At 37.3% G+C, this 21,018-nt stretch overlaps 3 protein-coding genes across 4 annotated transcripts in view; 1 reads left to right on the top strand and 2 right to left on the bottom strand.

Annotated features, from left to right (window-relative positions):
- LOC148828271 (RAS guanyl-releasing protein 1-like) overlaps positions 1 to 2,459 on the top strand; it is a 38,291-nt gene extending 35,832 nt beyond the window's left edge. The window contains exon 17 of the mRNA XM_088925600.1: positions 803 to 2,459. Within this exon, the coding sequence (XP_088781726.1) occupies positions 803 to 934 (132 nt within the window). The 3' untranslated portion in view covers positions 935 to 2,459. The remainder of the gene's footprint in view (positions 1 to 802) is intronic.
- Positions 2,460 to 2,879: 420 nt separating this feature from the next.
- tslig3b (tRNA splicing ligase complex subunit 3B) lies at positions 2,880 to 10,567 on the bottom strand. Of its 2 annotated transcripts, XM_088925599.1 has the most exons (9): positions 10,411 to 10,567; positions 10,063 to 10,211; positions 9,769 to 9,897; positions 7,621 to 7,796; positions 6,786 to 6,866; positions 6,038 to 6,154; positions 4,217 to 4,384; positions 3,685 to 3,942; positions 2,880 to 2,996 (listed from the first exon to the last, which is right to left on the bottom strand). In XM_088925599.1, the coding sequence occupies exons 1-8, from the start codon at positions 10,446 to 10,448 to the stop codon at positions 3,712 to 3,714; spliced, it is 1,089 nt and encodes a 362-aa protein (XP_088781725.1). In that variant the 5' UTR covers positions 10,449 to 10,567; the 3' UTR covers positions 2,880 to 2,996; positions 3,685 to 3,711. The 2 variants fall into 2 exon arrangements, with proteins under 2 accessions (XP_088781725.1, XP_088781724.1); XM_088925598.1 differs by lacking the exon at positions 2,880 to 2,996 and having other exon boundaries at positions 3,277 to 3,942.
- Positions 10,568 to 14,758: 4,191 nt separating this feature from the next.
- The window catches only part of spred1 (sprouty related EVH1 domain containing 1), a 48,204-nt gene continuing 41,944 nt past the window's right edge, over positions 14,759 to 21,018 (bottom strand). The window contains exons 5-6 of the mRNA XM_088925984.1: positions 20,089 to 20,250; positions 14,759 to 18,814 (exon numbers count right to left, since the gene is read on the bottom strand). Coding sequence (XP_088782110.1) covers positions 18,149 to 18,814; positions 20,089 to 20,250 — 828 coding nt within the window. The 3' untranslated portion in view covers positions 14,759 to 18,148. The remainder of the gene's footprint in view (positions 18,815 to 20,088; positions 20,251 to 21,018) is intronic.

The raw sequence follows: 21,018 nt of genomic DNA, 5'->3' as shown, positions 1-21,018 counted from the left end.
TTTTGTCCCTTAATGTAAACGTGTATTGAGTACTTGATTATGAGGGATAAAACTCTTCATCTTGGCACTTACAATTCACATTCTCCATGTTGGATCTTTTATAAAGAGACCTATACTACTAACCTGAAGGAAAAAAGTACAAATGCACCGGAGACCAGGAGTGAAAAAGTGATCGTAAAGTTCACTTTTTGAGACGCAGCTGAGTGACATGAGGGAGTTGCAGAAGGAAATGTCTAAGTTTAAGAACCACAAAGTTAGTGGACATTTCTGTGAACAAAAGACAAAGTATATTTTTTAAAATATTAAATAAGAACTGGGCTTATAAAAATGAGGTAAACAAAACTGCTGTAGTAATAGGTGAAGGGTGTAATTTGGCGTACTGTTTATGAAACAGTAAATAATACAGATTTAAAGATTATGCAACCTAGTTATTTTTCATACAGTAAAAATAGATATGAAAACATTTTGATATCTTGAACTGTGTGTGAGCCCCAAGCTCGATAATAATAGCATCCTGTGTACAAGGTTTGAACATGAGCACAAAAAATGTTTTTTCACGTCGTTTCACAGAAGAAAATGTCTCTTGAGCATGGCATTTTTCCATGAAGCAGATTTTATGTTCATTGGTCTTTGGAAATGATACTGATTTGTTTCTTGTTTGGTAACGATTTCTTTAGTGTACTTTTTCATATTAAAACTCTGAGCCGTTTCTGAGGAACACATTGAAACTGTATACAGAGAGGTGTGTCTGGCACAGTGAATTGCCCTGCTTTATCTTACCGTATCTTTGATCCATTATCAGGAAAAGCAGAACCTTCAGAAGATCAACGAGACCCTGAGGAGAAAGCTGAAGGAAGCAGAGCGAGAGGTGGAGATCCTGAAGACCCTTCTGAAAAGACACACCCTACACCCTGTGGAAGAGGACTCATCCTAACCCAGGCTGCCGGGGATGGGGCTGCCAACTTTATTCAGGCACAGTTCCGACTTTTCTAAATGTCAACTAAACACTTGTTTGATATGCTGTTTGAAGGCCCACCGCCTTTTGTGATGAGACAGTAGTGCTGTTTATCCGACTCCTGTGTTTCTAGTCCTAATTGTGTACAGTACCGATCAAACCCTTTTTTGTTAACTACAGCCGTAGACTAGTTGTTTGTTTTTTTGTACGTTAGTGCCACCTCTGCTTCTGCATATGTGCAATTGAAAAGCGTACTTATTACACACAGAGAGCTGCAATTGTCACTCACACACACTCCAACTAGTGTTGTGTACTAGATAAGCTATATACAGTATGTATATAAATGTGTAAATCCATAGAGATTTCAACATCAGCACCCTGTAAAGTTTTGTAGTTGCATTTATTGAATGGAACAGTTCATGACTGGTTGTGACACTTTGTTTAATGTAAAACAGTAGGGCCACCTGGTGGAGAAAAGAAACCTGAGTCTTTATTTCTAGGGGATTTACCCACTGTGACTTGTTTAAGAGAGGGTCTTGACAAATGGAGATCATTACACAGTACAGACAACACATGAAAAACTTTTGGAAAGTTTTGGCAACAAGAAGAATTCAGTAAATGAAAAAAGAACAGACTGAGCATTGATCTGCAAATCAAAGCAACCCTAGATAATTTAGTCTTTGAGATATATTGTCGGATTCAATCTTTTTTCGCTGTCTCCTAAGTTGCGAAGTAATAGGGGAGAGCCCTTGGGGAAAACATTAACAGTAAACTGTGTTGACTGTGTCGTGGTGAGCAGCTCATGGACAACACAAAGTCTTTAACTTGGAAAGATGTAAATAATTACAGAATTAATGCCTGGAACACAACTATTATCTTGGTAGAATCACAAAGCAGGAGTGAATTGTTTTGTGTTCCTTTTAATTATCTGCTCAGCATTCTTAATTATTTATTTAAAATCAACTGTATTATGACTAAATGTAGCAAATCTAAGGTTACTTTGCACTTGATATATGATTTTAATACAAATTAAGCATTGTGCACACATTGGTACTTGGGCAGTTTCATACATCACACAGTAGTGGGTTATTGTACACACACAATCCCATCTTCCTGCATTACTTTTGTAAAGTTCTGAGAAATATAACCATATTTTAATATCCATTTATAAATATCTGTATAAATGTAAAACTTTTCTGTCGGTTCAGAACAAATGTAATATTAATTTAAATGTTGCTCCATGTGTTTTATGTTGTAAAATTATAGTGTATGTAGCAAGTCTCCTTCAGCTCAGACCTCCAGACTGCTAGTCTTCTTAGTAAGAGTACCAAAAGAAAATGTAAAAGGTGCAAGGTGACTTCTGTAAATTCCTTAATGTATTTTGTACTATGTATATATGTAAATATCCATCCTGTACATATTTATGGTGTTACTGAACAGTTTTATCTGTGGGGCTCTTGAAAAGTATCAAAACTGTGGAATAACTAACAATAAATACAGTTCAATGTAATTCTGCTATTAATTAATATAACTACCTACTGTATCAACTTTCATTTGACTTCTTAAATATAAATCGGCGATGTTGTGTTGTGACAACACTGCTCTACTAAATACTAGACAGTATGTGCCCTCTGGTGGATGCATTCTAAAACTGTTTTGCTATCTTAAAAACAAGACACAGCAGTAAACTACACCACCTTCTTTTTAAATATTGTCATCAGTTATAGTTTTCATTATACTGATCTCTCAACTCTGGTTTCAACATGAGCACACTAAGAGCTGCATTAATTACTTTACTGGTACCGCACTTCACAAGTGAAATCATTTTGGTTCAATACATGTTCTAATTTTAAAACCTTGAAGAATATTTAAGGAAGAATGTCATATGAGTTATGGAACATTGTTCAAAAGAAACTGTGCCTCGGTATTTTGATCAGTGTCCCTCGGAAAGTTGTTACCTGTAATTTAATTTTTCCCAAATAGCGTATTATGAGGTGCAGGCTACCGTTGGAATGGTGTTCACAGTATCGTGGAGACATTCCTGATGACGAAACCAGATAGAATGATTCTTTACTTGTATGTTTCAATAATAAACCTGTAGTAATTATTAATTTATTAAAGAATGATGTGCATGTGATGTTAGGATATTTCACTTCTAATTGTTGATAATTGGAAAAATGCACGTCTAAATGCATTAAGACACAAACTACATTTATTTTGACAAATGGGCTCCATTTTAATCTTTTGAAATTCTAAAAAAACTGAAATTCTCAGATGTATTTCTTCATACCAAAAAATACAATTTCACAAAAGACCACTAAAGCATTGTGTGAATTTTTATTTAAGTTCAGAAAAACATTCATGATACAAAAACAAAGCACTCTTTAAAAAAAAAAAAAGGTTTTAGGACCTTCCAAACTCAAATGTCATTATCTTAGAACACCATACAAGCTCTCTTCTCCTGTATTACTACATTCAGTTGGGAGGGTTCACAGTAGGAATAATCTTAATTCTGCCTTTGTAGTTGAACAATTCAAACAAAATATTTCCCTCTGAATGAAAAAAAAAAGATTCCCTCTTAAAAAAAAACATCTAAAAAACACAAATTGCAACATAATTGTTGACTATTGTTTTATCATCAATTATTCCCCACTATACAAAGAAGGGTAAACTAAGATGGTCATATAGTGTACATGGTTAACTTCAAGAGATAAGGAATAACACTGCACCTGGTGTTTTGAGCAGAATATAGCAAATCAATAACGGTTGTACCCTCCTCTTCTTCCATAGCCTCTTCCTCCTCCTCCTCCTCCTCCTCCTCCTCCTCTTCCCCAGTGCCCGCCTCCACCACCTCTCCCTCCCCCTCTGCCTCCCCAGCCTCCTCTCCCACCGCCATCCTGCCTCTTCTGCCAGGGAGGCATTTCTGGAGACGGGGCCTCAATCTCAGAAGGTCGTCCGCCACGGTCAGGCACTCCTCCCATCAGAACCTGCAAAGCAAATCCCATCCCAAAAGTCAGCTCAGGGGTAAAAAAACAGCCGTGGTAAAGCATCTTCAGTGGCTCAGTCTACTGATATTGCACACTTTCTGCAGAGACACGCCAGACAAAATGATGTCTTGTGCTTCCTTTGCTTAAAAAGCTTTAGAAGTGAAAGAGGGGGAAAACATTTAGATATTTATATTTTACAGACTTAGATCTGAGTCGTACAATGCTAATATCAGGCAAAAAAGTACTAGAAATGTGTAAATTGCACTGATCATACCTTATTAATTGGGCATGCTGTCCTTTCTCTAGTTGATCCACTGCTCGTCTTTACAATGTTGCAGATGTCTTCTCTTGCAGCTAGCAGGTGGGCAAGACCTACGGTGGTCTTGGAAGAGAGTGAATGTCTTTTGGGTTGATAAGCTTTCGCCATGTTATCTATTTGATCCTAAAAATGGCAACAAAGAAATACAGATGTGAACAAACACCACAATTAAGCTGCAAGGAATAAACACTTTTTCATCTGCCTTGTAAACTAAAACTTAACGTGCACGCCGTTATAGACCCTTGTATTTTGGTTATTCTTGGTAAACAGAACTCACAGATGGGGAAGAATTAATGTTTTCTCATTAGCAGAAGAACTTGCAACCACAGCATTTCTTTTACAGTACACAAATACCAGTAGAAAGATTAGACACACATTTTTTTATCTCTGAAGGTCCAATCAAACAAATGTAAACTTAAACAGCATTGCACTTGCTTTGGTAATTTCTGAATTCTTTCTTTACAACTATCCTAGATGGACAAAAAATAAGTAAAGTATTTAAGATACAGTTACAACCCCATAGCACTGCTGCAAAGTAATGCAAAATGCCAAATAACAAAAACCTCTAAGGGAAATAATCAACAAACTAACATTTTTGAAGACAGTAAAACAAAAGACTAACAGATGTCAAGACGCATAGCTTGGTCCCTGGCCTGGTTTGCATGACTGGTTTTGTAACTATATCAGTCTTCCAGCCTCAAGATACCAGATGCAGCCTCCTCATTAAGCCACCAGTTGAGCAATCATAAACAATCATTACATTGCGTTACTTTAATCAACTCAATTACTATTCCTATTACTATATATTCCAAACATTAGCACAGTGATTAACAGAGCAGTGTGACGGCTAGACTCATTTAATCATGCATCCCCGTGTTAGTAATATACAGAATTTCAGAAACTGTCAATAATCTATCAAAAGGCTTCCATTTACCAGGAACAAGACTTTCCCCCTTCCAGCAGTGATTCCTCAGCTATTCATATCTAAAATACCTACATATCCACAGTCTAGAAAATCAAAACATGCAAGATGTATAAAAATAATACAAGAACTGTTAGCAAGAAGCAAATACAGTAAGTGTGTCACTTATGGTGAAAGAAACATTTCAGTGCATGATATTTCAATATTATCAGTGGGTTAATCCTAACAGGTGTTCTGTCATGCATTGACAATATTCTATGAAAACAGTGGAAAGTATGAAGAAGCATACTTATAGAGGATCAGATGTTTTGATCTGTTCTTAGGTTTTCCTCTTGCACAGCAGTTTTGGGTAAATATTCCTTTCTCACTGACCAGCTGTAGAAACTACCTTCCTTATTCAAAACATTTTGTTAATAAATACATGTAGTTTGAGGTCACTGATTTTCTGTTCCAGGGGAATATGAGTACAGATGAAAGCCTATGTTAAGTCATATATAACTGCAGGTTAAAGTTCCAAACCTTCTTAAACTTTCTGGGGGGTTTTATGAAGGACACTTTCCTACAACTTTTGTTTGTTTTTGTGATCTTAGCTAACTGATACCTTGTGCATGAATTTGCTCAAATAATGTCAGTATGTCCATTTGTAGGTCTCTATTATTTATTATAAATTTAAACCACAAAAACTATCTCTCATTACGTGAGTAACAGTTACTGAGTGGATTTCTAATTTATGATGTATGTTAGCTTAACCAAAAGGCTACAGGGACACGTTTAAGCATTATAAATTAAATATGGGATTCAAAAACAAGTCCTGCAAAATGCACGGGCTTAGCAACAGCAAATGAGAGACTTACTTTTGCTCTTTCAGACCAGCTGAAGGACTGTACAGTTACGTCAAGCCTTTTTATTAACATCCTCCGGCGACATTCGTACTCGGCAGAAAGTACTGAGTTGATCTCCTCTAGTTTTGCCTGCAAATTTGAGATAAAGAAAAAATAACACACCAGAAAACAATGACAAGCCTGGGATACATGCAGCACTTTTGCAGAGATACGTTTCATTAGAAGTATTGTCTTCATATCTAATTAAATTCAGATCTGACTGAATTATGCATGTATGTGACCAGGCTAGGTTTGAGTGACAGAACTGTAAAACAAATGGGTATCTTGAACTCCGAAATCTGAACCCATGAAACTTCTTATACTGGACTAATGCAAATCCTATTTTCTGTCATTTGACTGACTCATCATTGTCTTCATCTGTGTTACAAGGGAAAAGCAAACAAAAGTATACATTATAAACACAGAATGGAAATTGAATGTTAAGGTTCTACAATAGCCCAGTGAGATCTCATTTAGAAGACTGCTAACAATTCTGGTTGATGCACTACACAAACACAAGAGTGAAAAACACAGTACATGTAATAAAATCCTGTCTAAAAGTCACTTAACCTCTTGAGGTTTGATCAGAAGAGATTGCAAAAACCAGAACTACTAAAAAATCTTGAATGGTTTTCACACCTTGAACAGGATCAAGTGTCTGAATTATTGCCACCGCATTCCATCACAAAGTGTGTTCAGTATAAACATTACGTGTGCTTACCCACTGATCAGAGTTGAGTCCTGACTTCAGTACCGGCTTTCCTACACAGTCCTTTGGCGCTTTTGCAAACAAATCATCTATCTGTATTTAAAACAAGATAAAATGAAAAAGATCAAATAAAAATTAGTTTATGTCTTTCAGAGGCTTTCTTCTGCTATGCTGACTAATTTAATTTATTGGGAGGGGTGACACTGAAGCAATTATCTCGCTAGTGTGTACGTTCCTCCAAAACTGCCAGTGCAACTCTCTTCCAGCAATTTTCAGGCTGCACATAGCACTGTACCTACCATAAACTTACCATTGATTAAGACAAATGATGCAGCTCCTTATACAATCACCCAGGTATCCAAGGGCCTGGTAAGACAAAGAAATACCGGAAGGCTCAAGCCCACCTTTTCAGGCAGTGCTCAGCCAGTTGTGTGCCTTCACCTAGGGAATCCAGCCAGCCAACGATACAGCCCCGGACATAAAGGTACAACATTTTAGCATCTAAAATTGACAACCATTGGTTTCATTCACCACTGGAGTGCACTATCCACCTGGGTGACACATGGCGACTATTATTCAACAGCAGCCTTACAGCACAGCAGATCATGTGGATGAATGACAAATGAATTAAGGTAGAACTTTAGGAAGGCCAGACTGTACAAATCCTGAGTGAACTGTAGCCAAGGCACTAAGGTTAACACCCCTATTCTTACAAACAGTGTCCCAGAGTCTTTAGTCAGCACATCAGTTAACATCTCATGCGGTGTTTTTTGAAAATTCTGGATCAAAGAATTCTGCCACCTACTGGTCGACCAACAATCTACAGCAGTACAACTAAAGCACCTACCTTTGTCTCAATGCTGGAAAATAACTTTGCGTCGATCTCCTTTGGCTCAGGTAGTTTAAGTGTTCTGCAGATGGCCTTCAAATCATGTAAGGCTACGTTTCTTTGCTCAGGTGTGCAGCTCGGTTGAAATTTGCTTTCTATTATCATCGCAGCTTGAAGCTCTGAACTCAGATATACTGCAAAAACAGATAAAACAAAATCAACAACACATTCTATTCTGGGGTTTTAGAGAGATCCAGTAAGGGGTAAGTTAAAGTCATCTTTTACACGGTTATAAAATGAAGAACATACTGGCGGGGAGGTTATCACAGTGAACATTTTACTAAACTACAACAAATCTTTGTTCATCGGTCTTCTTTCGCATACAAGCCTACACACCCCACTGTTGAATAAAGTATCAAAACATTTATTAAAAAATAAACTTGAACCACTTCAAAACCATGATGCAAACACACAGCTAGTTTTGCTTTATGGTCTATGCACAGTGTAAACAGCAGTGCGCAGATTCATTATATGGAGATTATCATCTAGAGTACAAGTGGTTAAGGGTCCCTTTTCAAGCTGGGCTAAACTGCTCAGGCTGCATTTTTATCACTCTAACAATGCAACTGTACAGACATTCAGGTACTGTAAGGGATTATCAGTAGAACATTTTATGACTAGAAGGCCAGCAAGAAAATCTGATATGCAAAAGAAGGTTCAGCATCTACTGAAAAAAAACCCTTACACCCTCATACTGATTCCATGAGGGTGGATGAACTGGATGAGTTGTTAGAAGATTCCGTTTTTAAGCAGTTCTCCAACTCTCAAAAAATCAATCAGTCAGCAACCGCCTTTTTAAAGACATGCATTGGGTTTTGGAAAATTCCTTCCATAAAATACCTATTTCTCTGGTTAAAGGGACCTAAATGTAATTCTGTGCTTTGCTGAAATACAATGCTAACACACAGTATTTGTACTGTATGATACACAGGAATAACTGTCATCACATTACTCCATGAGAGAACATACAAGAAGTGCCTTATACTGTCAGAATAAAATACATATATATACACACCATTGTTTTAAAAGCAAATGGACATCTAAAAATACTGTACCTATAACCTACCTAAAACTTGTATACTATCCAAAACTTGCATGAAACTCATGATTGTTTACCAGACTTCCTTCGTAGGAGTTGAAATGAAAATTGCAACAATATGTAGTAACAGGGAACAGCTATAACAACAGAGTGTCACGAAATGCTGTGCTATAGTCCATGGAGCAGAAATTACAACCTTCTATTCAATCAGAGTAAGGGATGAATTAGCATAAAATCCCTGCACAGAGAATGAAGATCTGTGTCTAATAAATTTTATTTTTATAAGAAAATTATTTTAAGCAAGGATTTGTGGTGAAAAGTTTAGAAAATGTAACTGACCCTTATGTTCAGTACATCTAGCTGGTAAAATTTCCAAAACGTTTAGGCAGGTCAAGTCATAACACTGAAATAATTCAGTATATATTTTGGGGTAAATCCAATTCTTACCAAGCATGGTATTTTTAATTTTGAAATTCACCTTTAGACTTCCTTTTTTTTTAACAGGAAAATACTGTTAAAACACAATACGATTCAGAAGCTTTGTGGAAAGACACTCCTAACCACACTTTGGGTCTCCCCATTAGATTTTGGCAAAGTGTTGTGCATTGGGGTCTTTCAGATTGTGACCAATCACTGAGAAATTGGGACTGTGTATTGTCATATTAGACTCAGGAGCAAACACCCCAGCCAACAGGCAATAGAGTGCTGACATATACTTGCCTCCCACATACTAATGGCACAAAGGAGCATTTTTCTTTCTAAGCAGGGCAGACTGGTTCCTTTTTGTATTTTTCTTTATTTTCACCAGGGCTGACAATGAACAGGAAAAATCACCACATCACCTGTACACAATCAACTCACTAATGAAGCTTAGACAACTTTCAAAGTGAGTTTACCACAGCCACTTCTGAATGTTCAATTAAATTAAAATGCCACCAAAAACTAATATATAGAGTTTGATGATGAATATATTTTGAAAACACGAATGAATGTCTGTTTAAGTAGAAATTCCTGAAGGCATAACAGAATATCTGACAATGTAGTTAACAGGAACATTTATGACTTACAGAGAAGCGTGAGACAGTTTGTTTTATTCTTCAGTCTTCCCTGGACCTCTCCAGTAATGAGTGAAGGACATGGACAGCCCATTTCTTTTAGTAAACCGCTGATTTCAAGCTGAAGACCCTCGATATCATCTATTTAAACAAAATCAATAAAAAGGGTGTTGAAGAGAGTAAACTAAGTATCGATTTAATAAAACAGAGGTCATGAGTTTTAGGGTATCTTCAAAAATTCAAAAAGAACAATTGTTCAATTATTTTTGTGCGTAAAATAGAGAATAGGCTATGAATACTGTTTACCTGAAGCAGTTGTGATGTTCTCCTCAAGATTGCAAAGCTGTTTTAGCTGGGTTGTCAACCACACACAAAGATTTACGTACTCGTGGGAAGACAAACCGCTTTCTGATGCTTTTATAAGCGTTTCTTCATCCAGTAAAGGCCCGGTATACCTATAAAATAAAAAGTATCATTGCTGCCAGAACGCATACAAAACGGTGAGAAAAAACTAAAACCCACAGCTTATTTGGTCAACTATGCTTTACTGAATAAAGGAAACGCAAGAACGGTCGATATTTTGTAGTTTTTATATGAATAGCGTTTACAAGCAAGGCTATGCAAAGCAGCACCTGAAAAAAAAAAAACACTTACCCGAGTTGCTCTAAGGTATCCAGAATATCGCACTCCATTGTCAGGTATTTAACAGCAGTCACAAATAACTATTTTCCCCCCCAATACGCCGCCATGTATAAATAAAAATCAATTTAACAACGTGCACCAAAAGCACACGGTGTCGCACAAAATACAATACAGAAGGCAACACGTACTCATATTCAATTGGTTCCGAGGTTAGAAGCTTTACGAGTATATAGAAACACATATAACCACAATAATCCTTAATCTGCTTTTTTTTATTTTTCTTATATTCTATGTGAGGACAGAGTATTGTCCTCACTCCAGTTCCTGTGATTAGCACTTGGCACGAAAAATATACTGTAGCACTTAAAAGTGCTCCGAGTTCTTCCGTAGGTAAATTAAATGTTTTGCTCAATAAGCAGCGGTGATTTACTATCCTCCTGCAAAGTAAAGTAACGCCGGGAACGGGCAGCACTCCCTGACCACATCAAAATTGCCGGCTCGCTTGCAGCCAGCTGTAAGTTTTAGTCCAGCTCAAAGGGCCGTTACAGACGGAAATTAACAAAACCACAGAACAAAAACTCAAAGATAAATAATTACTATTCTGTCAATATCTGATCCCAACAGGCCCCACAGTGTAGGGATTTAAGTACACTTTATGTTATGAGAGCGAAATATGGCATCCAGAGACTAGTGAACAGGCACAGACCATTTTCCAAGCTGTAGAAGTGAAAAGTGACAGAATTTAACAGTGATGTTTTGCAAAGCACATCACAGATGTACAGCTTATACTGCTTTCATTGGTGGCCACACATCCTACCTGTGATCTCACTGTAGCCCCCCTGTTGATAAATCCTATTTGAGGACAAATGTTAATCAGCATTATTTCCTTTTCTGTGTTCAAAAATGGTACTGGGCTGGTAAAGAGGGGCTCTTATTTTGCCAGCAGCTACACTACTATGCAACTCACAATTGGAAACCCACAGAAGCTAAGTAGGTGTGAGCCTGGCCAGTACCTGGATAGGAGACCTCCTGGGAAAGCTGAGGTTGCTGCTGTAAGAGGTGTCAGTGAGACCAGTAGGAAGCGCTCACTCTGTGCGAGTCCTAATGCCACAGTATAAGTATGGGGACACTATAAAAACAGGTGCTGTCCTTTGGATGAGGTGTAAGACCAAGGTCCTGACTCTCATTGGTCATTAAAAACCCCCAGCTATTTCTTGAAAAGATTAGGGGTGTTACCCCCAATGTCCTGGCCCTGGCCTTTACCAATCATAGCCTCCTTATAATCCCCATCTATGAATTGGCTTCATCACTCTGTTCTCCTCCTGACTGAGGAGCGTACCATGTTCCGGCGCATCATCCAGGTGGGCGCTACACACTGGTGGTGGTGGGGAGGAGTGCATTACCTGTAAGGCACTTTGAGTGGAGTCTCCAGAAAAGCGCTAATTGACATATTGACGCTAATTATTATATTTTGAGCCCCTGCCTCAGGTACAGGCTGCTGAAGAGAGCTTCCTTGCTCACTCTCTCATCCCTCAGGATGTGGTGTCAGTTTGCAGAGCTTTCTATGCACGGCTTTACATCTAGCACTATACCAGTCTCTGCTAGCAGGGGCAGCATGTCAGCACTGCTGCTGGAAGTGTCTTCTTCGATGGCCCCTCACTTCCCAGGTCCTTTCTGGCTGCACCTTCTGCTCTTGCCCCTAATTCGGAGGTAACGCCATGGTAAAACAAGATGTCTGCTTGAGTAACCTAATCAGCCTGACAGTAAGGGCCACAGCACAAGTCCTTTGGGAACAAATGGAAGGAAGAAGGAACAGTGAGTCACTCTGCCCACAAGGGGGAGTAATCCCAGGAGGAGGGAGCATTCCCTTCACACAGATTCAAAGCACCAAAGCTCTAATCCATGGAATATAAATCTGATGGGTAAAGGTTTATTCCATGCTTCAGGACACCTGAAGAATGCTCCACAGCCAAAATATTGTGTCTCTTTTCTTTTCCATTCATCATGGAATAAACCTTTAACTGTTCCTTCGCAGCCTATACATGCTGACACATACCTACACGAGTATCAGTCTAGATGGCCTGGCATGCAGACTCACTCTCACACTCACAGATGGTCAGAAACGCAACAAATTGGTCACATAACACTTAACAATGGAAAAATAACAAAATGACCACCCTGTCAGCCTCTGTCCAACAGTGCTGGGCTTCATTAATTGCAGTGCAGTTGCTGTAGTCCTATCTGCATTGCAAGAGACCCACCGGCCTCCAGGCACCACAACATTTTGTTTTGCGGCAATAGGAAGCATGCCAAAAATGTTTACATCTCATGAATCATTGGCATTTTGAGTTATGAAAGTGCTTGGAACACTGAATAAGCAAAGAAAGGTTTTCCTGTCTCCCAGCTGCAGGTCTTAAGTTTCAACTTTTGCTCAAACTTCAAACCTCTGCTCCACACCACTTTGTTCAATCTTTATGTATGTTCCACAATGGGAGCGACCTCCAAAATAATTTCCCATAATTCTTCTATCTTCGGCTAACAATTATCTCTTTTTGTGTGTGACCATTTAATTAATAAGGTCATTATCATTATCGATATACGAAGGCTAAGAAATGCAATTAGGTCCAACAACCTGTTTATACAGATACAAATGTATGGTGTTCAGAGTAAAGGTTTTAAGATGTGATTTGAGTCTAAAACCATTTTGAGCTGATGTACAGTATAAACTGCTGTAAACTGAATTATTGTAGTCATGCACTAGCAATCTTGCTCTATAATCAATGGCTCCACATGATGTACTGTTTTTTACTGTTATAATGCAGTTATCTAGTCAATATAGGAGCTTTTTTGGAAAATGATATGTTGATGGCAAAAAATTAAACATCTCCACACCTTAACATTTATCAGCCATCAAAGACCAATGTGCTTTAAGAGTCATCCACATCATTATGTGTAAAAAACAACTTCAGCCAATTATGTACGTGTTGTTTTTGCAAGAGACTTCTGCTGTGGCAATTTCTGAAATTTAACCATGGTACCTGGTGATGAATTTGCACATGAAAATCTCTGCTGAAACAAAAATCCAAAATTGTTATCTACATATCACTATATGTGACTAGCTATCATTAAATACTTATACATCAGTGAATGTTCTGTGGCAGTAAAGTACTATGAATCAGGTAAATAGGTTTGCATGCTGTAATCACTATGTGAAAACTTCCAGGAGAAAATAAAGCCTAGACTACCTCAAGAACTGTTAAATCATTTTCCTTTAATTTTCAATAATTCCAAAATCTATGGCTAGATTTTTCTATTTAGTGGTGTGCATGAGGACTGTTAATATACATTGATACCAATCATATATCCCAATAAATTAAGGTAGCACATATCTATTCCTAATTATTCCATATCCTATGACAAAGATTGTGCTACATTACTTCAATTAGTTTTTACTTACCAGCAATCATAATTAGGCTATGGAAATACTTCTCAATTTAAAACATCTAGGGTTAGAATCTAAATTTAACATAAATCTACTAAGATGTCTTTGTGCTACAACACTTAACTTTTAAGAACTGCTAATAGGTATGCTTGTTACCAGACAGCATTTATGTTAAAAAAACCTTGATGAGCGTATCAAGAGCTCAAACATACATATACACAACTAAAAAAATATATAATAGTAAAAAAAGACACTCAGACACCAAAACCTATCTTTTATTCCTCCTTAAATAATAGCAAATATTGCTATGACCAAATGTAGCCAATTGCTTATAAAGAAATTTGACACCACTAAAATCAGAAACCCTAATAATTCAGAGCTTTTTTTGATCCGACTGTGCTACTGCATTAAGACAGCTGCTACTGTATATGGAATTCAATAATACAATAGTCACAAACTAAAAGAGCAACCATGAAGCATCCAATAAGTAAGTTTAAGTATAAGTGACTGTCCAGCAGATGTAGACAATGCCATATATTATATATTCCTAAAGAATAAGGTTATCAAAGACGTGCAGTTTCCAATAAATCTCAACGTCTATACTTCTAAAAAATGTCAACAGAACATCATTTACACACAATGCAGACCAGCCTTGAAGGGTCATGCAATATACTGGGTATTACATTCAAAAGTGAATGTAATGTCTTCATAGTTTCTTCCCTTCTTCTAAAAGCAAATAGGGTGAAACATTTAAGGCTTCAGTGCATTATGCAAACATAAATAATAAATATCTGAAGTAATATTAATCTTATGCTCTGATATTACCACAAAATATTAAGATTACTTCACATTGCTTCTTAATTTTAGAAGTTAACCCAAATAAAACAAACCTTAAATACTGAGATTAGACGCAGCCGATTAAAACTCACTGTTTTATTATGATAATGTTATTTGATATGTCAAATTACAAGTGTATGATGTAACATAAAAACAGTTACAAACTTATATATATGCATATTTACATTATATACTTGTGAAAAGTAACAAGCTACATCTGTATATGTATAAAGAAAATAACTACGACATGAGTTATTGAACTAAAATTGTACATCATATACTTGGTATTTTTAAACCATAATAAAAATACCTAAAACATATATAAACAAATATAAACAGAACAAGAGCTGTTAAGATTTTAATGGAAACTATAATAGATGTGAGGCACTTTTTTGAGGTCGTTAGGGTGTGAAGCAAATGGCACTAAAGCAAACAAAATCAAACAAAACAAAAGAACAGGCAGTGTTTACAAAATAATCATTGGAGTACCATTTATACCGCAGTTTCAAACACAAATGTTTCCCACAATTTAATGCTTTAGAACTAATCACATAAAAGTTACATCATCAAAAGCTGTTAAGAATAAAAAGCTTAAATGTATCAGTGCACCAAAGCATTAGAGGATTAGAATAACCACTTGGCTGCTGGAGAAAGTAACACGTTTTACAATACATTGAAGGAAAACAAGTTAATACAGGCATAATGCTTTTTTTTAAACCTAGACAAAGGTGAGAGTGTACACCTTTCTGCATTCCAAAACTATGCATTGATCTGTTTCATAAAAAAAATACTAGCAGCAAAGTGGTTAGGAACTTAAATCATACATATGCAATTTAACAGACAGATAAAAAAATATTAGAGCAGACACACGTTGCATATAAAATACAGTACATAACCAGGTGTTGCACTGTGCTGGTTAATACAGAAGGAAACTTATTAGTTTGTCCCAAAAATATATACAAATCTTCCTAGATTTTGCTTTACAGCCAGCAAGTTTTATTAGGTTCATCAAACCTTGGTACAGCTCGCACTATGCAAAGCAATCAAATTCCTGACTCCAGAAGGAAACAAAAAAGCGTTTAAAAAAAAAATATGAGAACCTACGACAAAACACAATTCTCTCCGTGTCTTGGTTTTCAACCAACTGAGTTAGGTTATGTATTAACAGTCTTTTGAAATTTAAAAAGGTGATTTTTTTACATAATGAAATTAGTGATTGTTTCTAGCAGCTTTAGATATCAAACTTTTAAAAATAAGTGGACTGCCACTAATGTACCGCGTTAACTTTCTCTGTCCTTATTTTTCAATACAAAACTAGAAAGAAACTCTTATTAAAACCTCTAAAGTCATTTCTCTGTTACATACCCCCTCTACTTTTCAATGTGAAATAATACTCAAAGGTGCCCTATATACATAATGCTGTCAGTTCAAGCTATTCACTCACAGCTGTGATAAATAAGATGCTTTATTTTTAAATTCAGGATGGGACATTATTATTTTTTAAATATAGTGTTATGTATTTACAATGGTTTGTACCTGGGATAACATCTAAATTATTAAAGTGTCAGATCCATTGTTTAATGCAGACAGATATAAGCCTTAGTATTTCCACAAGGTACAAGTTGCATAGAAAGTAAAGAAATACTTAGTGTCAAAATGTTGTCACCACCAATGCAGAGTAAGATTCAGAAGTAGCATGCTTCTCAATGTCCATACCTCATACAGTATAGCCTTTAAATGCAGGTTTAACTATTTTTACAGACAGGATATGACTATTAACAGTCTGTGGGAAATGCATATTTCCTGTCATGAAGTCCTTAGTAGGAAAAATACACTCTTATCATGTACAATTTCTAAGCCACAATGAAAAGGGGGATGTTTGTCCATATTTATCTTCAACTAATCTCATGAAAGGTGTACACCTTAATCAAAACATCTGCTATTCTTAAGAGAAGACAAGTTAATTTACATTATGACTGACAAAATCAAGGCGAGTGAATAATGGCAGGAAAGGGTAAATACTAATGTAGTATGAATTTAGGATTTATCACATACCAAGCTTAAATTGAATTCTAACTATGGTACGTAGTGTATAAATAAGTACTATTAAAAGTGACCAATATAAAAGGAAAATTTGAGATTTCATGGATTATTATTACAGATTGCCTATTGACATTGTACACATGAGTACATGTGGTTTTATATAGATAAATAATCACACACACACACTTAGCTATATGTGAATGTATATATATTTATATATGTATACATATATACATACATACTTACACACGTGCTGTAGAACATTTCACGCTAACAAGGAACGTACACAAAGTAGCTTGGGAATTTGGTCACTATGCTGTAACCAAAGCTTGGAAACCAGTGCTTAAAAAGATTTTAGTATCCTTATAATCTGGAATAATACCATTATATTTGAAGCAAAGCAATTCTATGCTGGGCGTGGTCAGTAAATGTACCTCTAATTCAAAAGCAATCATGTGCTGGACTTCTAAGAAGGGGATTACTCGAAACAACAAAAAAACTTGCTGGTTGAGCAAAATTTCAGCTTTTAACAAACTAAAATAAAATTATACTGCAGTTTCAGTAGAAATCGGACACAAAGGGGCAAAAACACTGGATCAAGTATCTGGATTTAAAGTGTAGATATTGGTCACGAGGTTGCATAAACCAAAAAATAAAATAAAATGCAAGGACAAATGTGCATTATCACCAGAAAAGGGGAGGGTGCTGCAAATAGATTACATATTTATTCTACCTATGGAATTAATTTCTTTAAGGTGGAATGCAATACCATGGTCCAATAATCTTATTAGTGTGGGCTCTCAATGTATGTAAAACAAAATATCTAATCGTACCTTTAATTGTATGGCGTTACTCTTTTTTACACACAAAAAAGAAAAAAGAAAAATGTCCACCACAGAATAACATCTCAGCACTGCTAAGCAAGGATTAAGTTGCACTCACAACTGTTTAATTACCATTTGAATTAATGAAAGTTACCTTTCAGGAAATAAATTTTAAACCGACGTGTTATCTAGTGCATTTTAGTCTAAAAATTACACTGTCAGCAAATGCTTTAGTAATGAAAGGCCCCTGTCACCCAACTGCAAAATTCACAAAAAAGCAAGAACATATCCCTTTTAGCATACTCAAACAGTATATTCTCTGTACTTAGCTTAGAAGGCAATGTGTTGCCTTCCGTACAAAAAACAAACTCCTTCACAAGTTACACTATGCGTATGAAAAAGATAGGCATGGTGGCCTTGTTTAGTAATCTCCATGTCTGTAGTCTCAACGTCCTTCGCTGAGTGAGCTTTGTAACATGGCGCCCTTACGCAGACGGTAATCCTGTTCTGCTGGCCAAAACAAATCTCCAAAGATCCAGGAAAGATGCCGCCTGGAGATAAAAAAAAGATGTTAAGCTTCCACTTCCTTCTGCGCCGGCGTTTCTCATCCCGCTGCTTTGTGCTTCCCTCCGCAGCACCTACATGCCTCGCCGCAGTGGTGACATGCCCTCAGGGGGAGGTAGCAGCACATACAGGGGGCGATGAAAGACAAGGCTATAAGTGCCAGCCATCTCAGGCAGAACTTGTCGTCACTAGTGTCGCATGAGCAGGGATCTGAGAAATCGCCCTCTGAATCCGACATGCAGTGGTAGAGCATGCTCTCCGCACAAAGCATGCAGCTCACTTGGTAAATGCATCGCTTAATGGGATCTGGGGCATCTTGGCACTGTCCTCTCCAGTTGTCCTCATGGTTAAACATCTCTCTGCAGTATATGCACCGTGAACGTTCCCCATCCTCCTTCCTTCGTCGGGACTTTTTCGATTTGAGCACAGGAGAGGGCTGCATTTTGAATACCACCGAACCCTTGGAGTCTTTGATGGGGTTGGATTCAGGCCCATCACTGCAGGGGTACAGATACTCTGACTTTTTCGAATCTGGTTTGGAAAAAGGAGTAGTGGAATCAATGTCCTCTCTTTCCAAGTCATTTTTCCACATGATGGGATGTCGGTAGTCCTCATACCCTCTGATTAGAACGTCTTTGCGGGGGTTTATTCGAACTATCTCATCTTCATCCTGAAAGCTCACATGGCGTGTTGACTTAAATGAGACCTACAGCGAAGAGAGACAGAAGAATGTTTAAAGTTTATAGCAAACATTTCTTTCATCCTTAAAGCCGGATAAAATGAGCTTATGGAAAATGCAGGACCGCTTTTTAAAACGTTTTTCAAAAACTTTGCAGGTTTAAAACTTGTATCTCTAGAAAAAAAAACCCTGCATAGCTAAGGAGAGGATGAAACGGATGAATCCACAGAAATCAGTTTCCCAAAAACCTGAAAGAGCTCCGGCTAACTTATCCTACTTTACCACTGAAACATCTGTGCCAAATCTGCACTGTCACTTGGGAAATCCCTGTCACAGACATGATCCTGGCTCAGAACCTGCACTGCCTAAATCATACAGCTAAACCTGCTAGTCTGGACTAGCACTTTTAGTAGTTAAGCTACTCGCAAGACCCAGAAGCACTTTAATTTTCAAATACCAATGTAGAACTGCCTGCTTGCTTTATCCTGACTTTTAATTAATCTAAAGTACATTCTTACTTAATCCTAAATACTACTTTATTAGCTACCTTATCTCCTGTGTGAAGACTAACTTTGCTCATTCTGCTTTAACATAAAAACATAAGAGAGGTAACAAGCGAGAGGAAGCCATTCGGCTCATCTGGACCGCTTGATAGTTAATTAGACCTCATCCAGCCACTTTCTTGAAAGAAACCAAGGTATCAGCTTCAACATGGCTGAGTAGCTTGTTCCTCACTCCCATACCTCAATGGCTAAGTGCCTCTTGTTCATGGCTTTCACCTTTATTGCACAAGAACCATTGCCAATTACCAGGTGAAGATTACTGAAGCCTGTCTGCATCCACCAGGACTCTCAGGTAAGCATCTCACAATGATCAGATGCCGCAAGCACATGCAGTCATGAATTATGGTTTCAATACAACATTCCCAATACTGTATATACCAATTCTGTTAAATAACTGAAATAAGAAGCATTCTAAATTTAAAGATTTTTAATTTTAATGAAAACCAAATGTTGCTTTTCGTGTAGAAAGAAAGCCGTGCATGAGTGCTATTTATGTGCACAGTTCAAGTCGGTGCGTCATATTCGCTAAGAGGGAAGTGTTCCTGCACACATTCTCTAAAGCTTATTTATGTATAGTTGTTTTAGTTGTACAGAACTGTTTAGATTCATCAGCACTTGGAATGGCCATGGAAGTTAGCCTGTCTTACAATTAACCCTATTCTTTCATTATTGCAATGCCGTGACCGTAAGCCCTGTCCTACAGTAAGGCCAGCCCCAGCGGGAACGGGCATGACTGACCTGGCTCTGCTGCGGAGGGTAGTACAGTCTGCGGGAAGAGGGGAACTCCTGGAAAGCCTGGGTCCGGACGTAGCAGCCGCGGCATGGCTCACTGGTCACCACACTCTGCCTGGAGAAGGGCTCTTTTGTCGGTGTGCAAACAGAAGTATTTTCTTGATTTGCCTAAGACAAACAAAATCCCAATATGAGGAACAGGTACAGATCAGTTATGTTTTCGGGTTTAAGCAGTCTGGGTCAACTATTGCATATGGAGGAATTCGGTACTACACTAATTCCCCAAAATAAATTCCTGCAGTTAAAAAACTGAAACTCATCTTGGCTAACTTTTAATAAGTATACCTTTCTCCCATACATTTTGAATGTATGATATTGGTTATTAGCTGAGATTTTCCCTTATCAATTAATACAAAAAGAAGGGTTTCATTTATCAACGCGTGCTTTAAACACTGAAAGAGAAATAGCAATGTAATCTGTGCTTCTGTCCACCAGGGGGCAGGCTGGAGTCTGCTTTCAACTTCTATTGGAACACACCTACTGTTCAGAACACAGGGTTCCTATCTATTCACATATTCCCAAAGGCATTTTTATTGTTATAGAAACTGGATCCACAGGCTTTACAAACACGCAAAAATGTCTTAGGATAAATACATTTCAAATAAAAAGAAAAAAATTATGAGAGCTTCCTACATGAGAAAGAAAAGAACGATTTGATACAGAATCCTGCTTCCAGAAAAGGTGGCTTTTATTAAGCACAAGCACACAAGTAAAATAAAAGACCATTTTTTTCCCTAGCTAATTCACTGATGTTTTCAAAAAAACATTTCCCCACAAGAGCTGTCATTTTATGCACTGCTTTTAGAATTCAGACATTTTTTTAACATATCACCACCCATTGATGATTACATTTTGTAAGACAGAATTCAAGATTTA

The sequence above is a fragment of the Atractosteus spatula genome, chromosome 9 (genome assembly GCF_055471065.1).
Source record: "Atractosteus spatula isolate fAtrSpa1 chromosome 9, fAtrSpa1.hap1, whole genome shotgun sequence".
Lineage (NCBI taxonomy): Eukaryota > Metazoa > Chordata > Actinopteri > Semionotiformes > Lepisosteidae > Atractosteus > Atractosteus spatula.
This window is presented reverse-complemented; position numbering and strand designations above follow the sequence as displayed.

Coding starts and splice junctions, on each gene's coding strand:
- tslig3b (XM_088925599.1), bottom strand. CDS start 10,448: ATGGAGTGCGATATTCTGGATACCTTAGAGCAACTCGG. Junction 9,898..10,062: donor GAACATCACAACTGCTTCAG/GTAAACAGTATT, acceptor TTGTTTAAATAG/ATGATATCGAGGGTCTTCAG. Junction 4,385..6,037: donor GCTGGTCTGAAAGAGCAAAA/GTAAGTCTCTCA, acceptor TGCCATTTTTAG/GATCAAATAGATAACATGGC.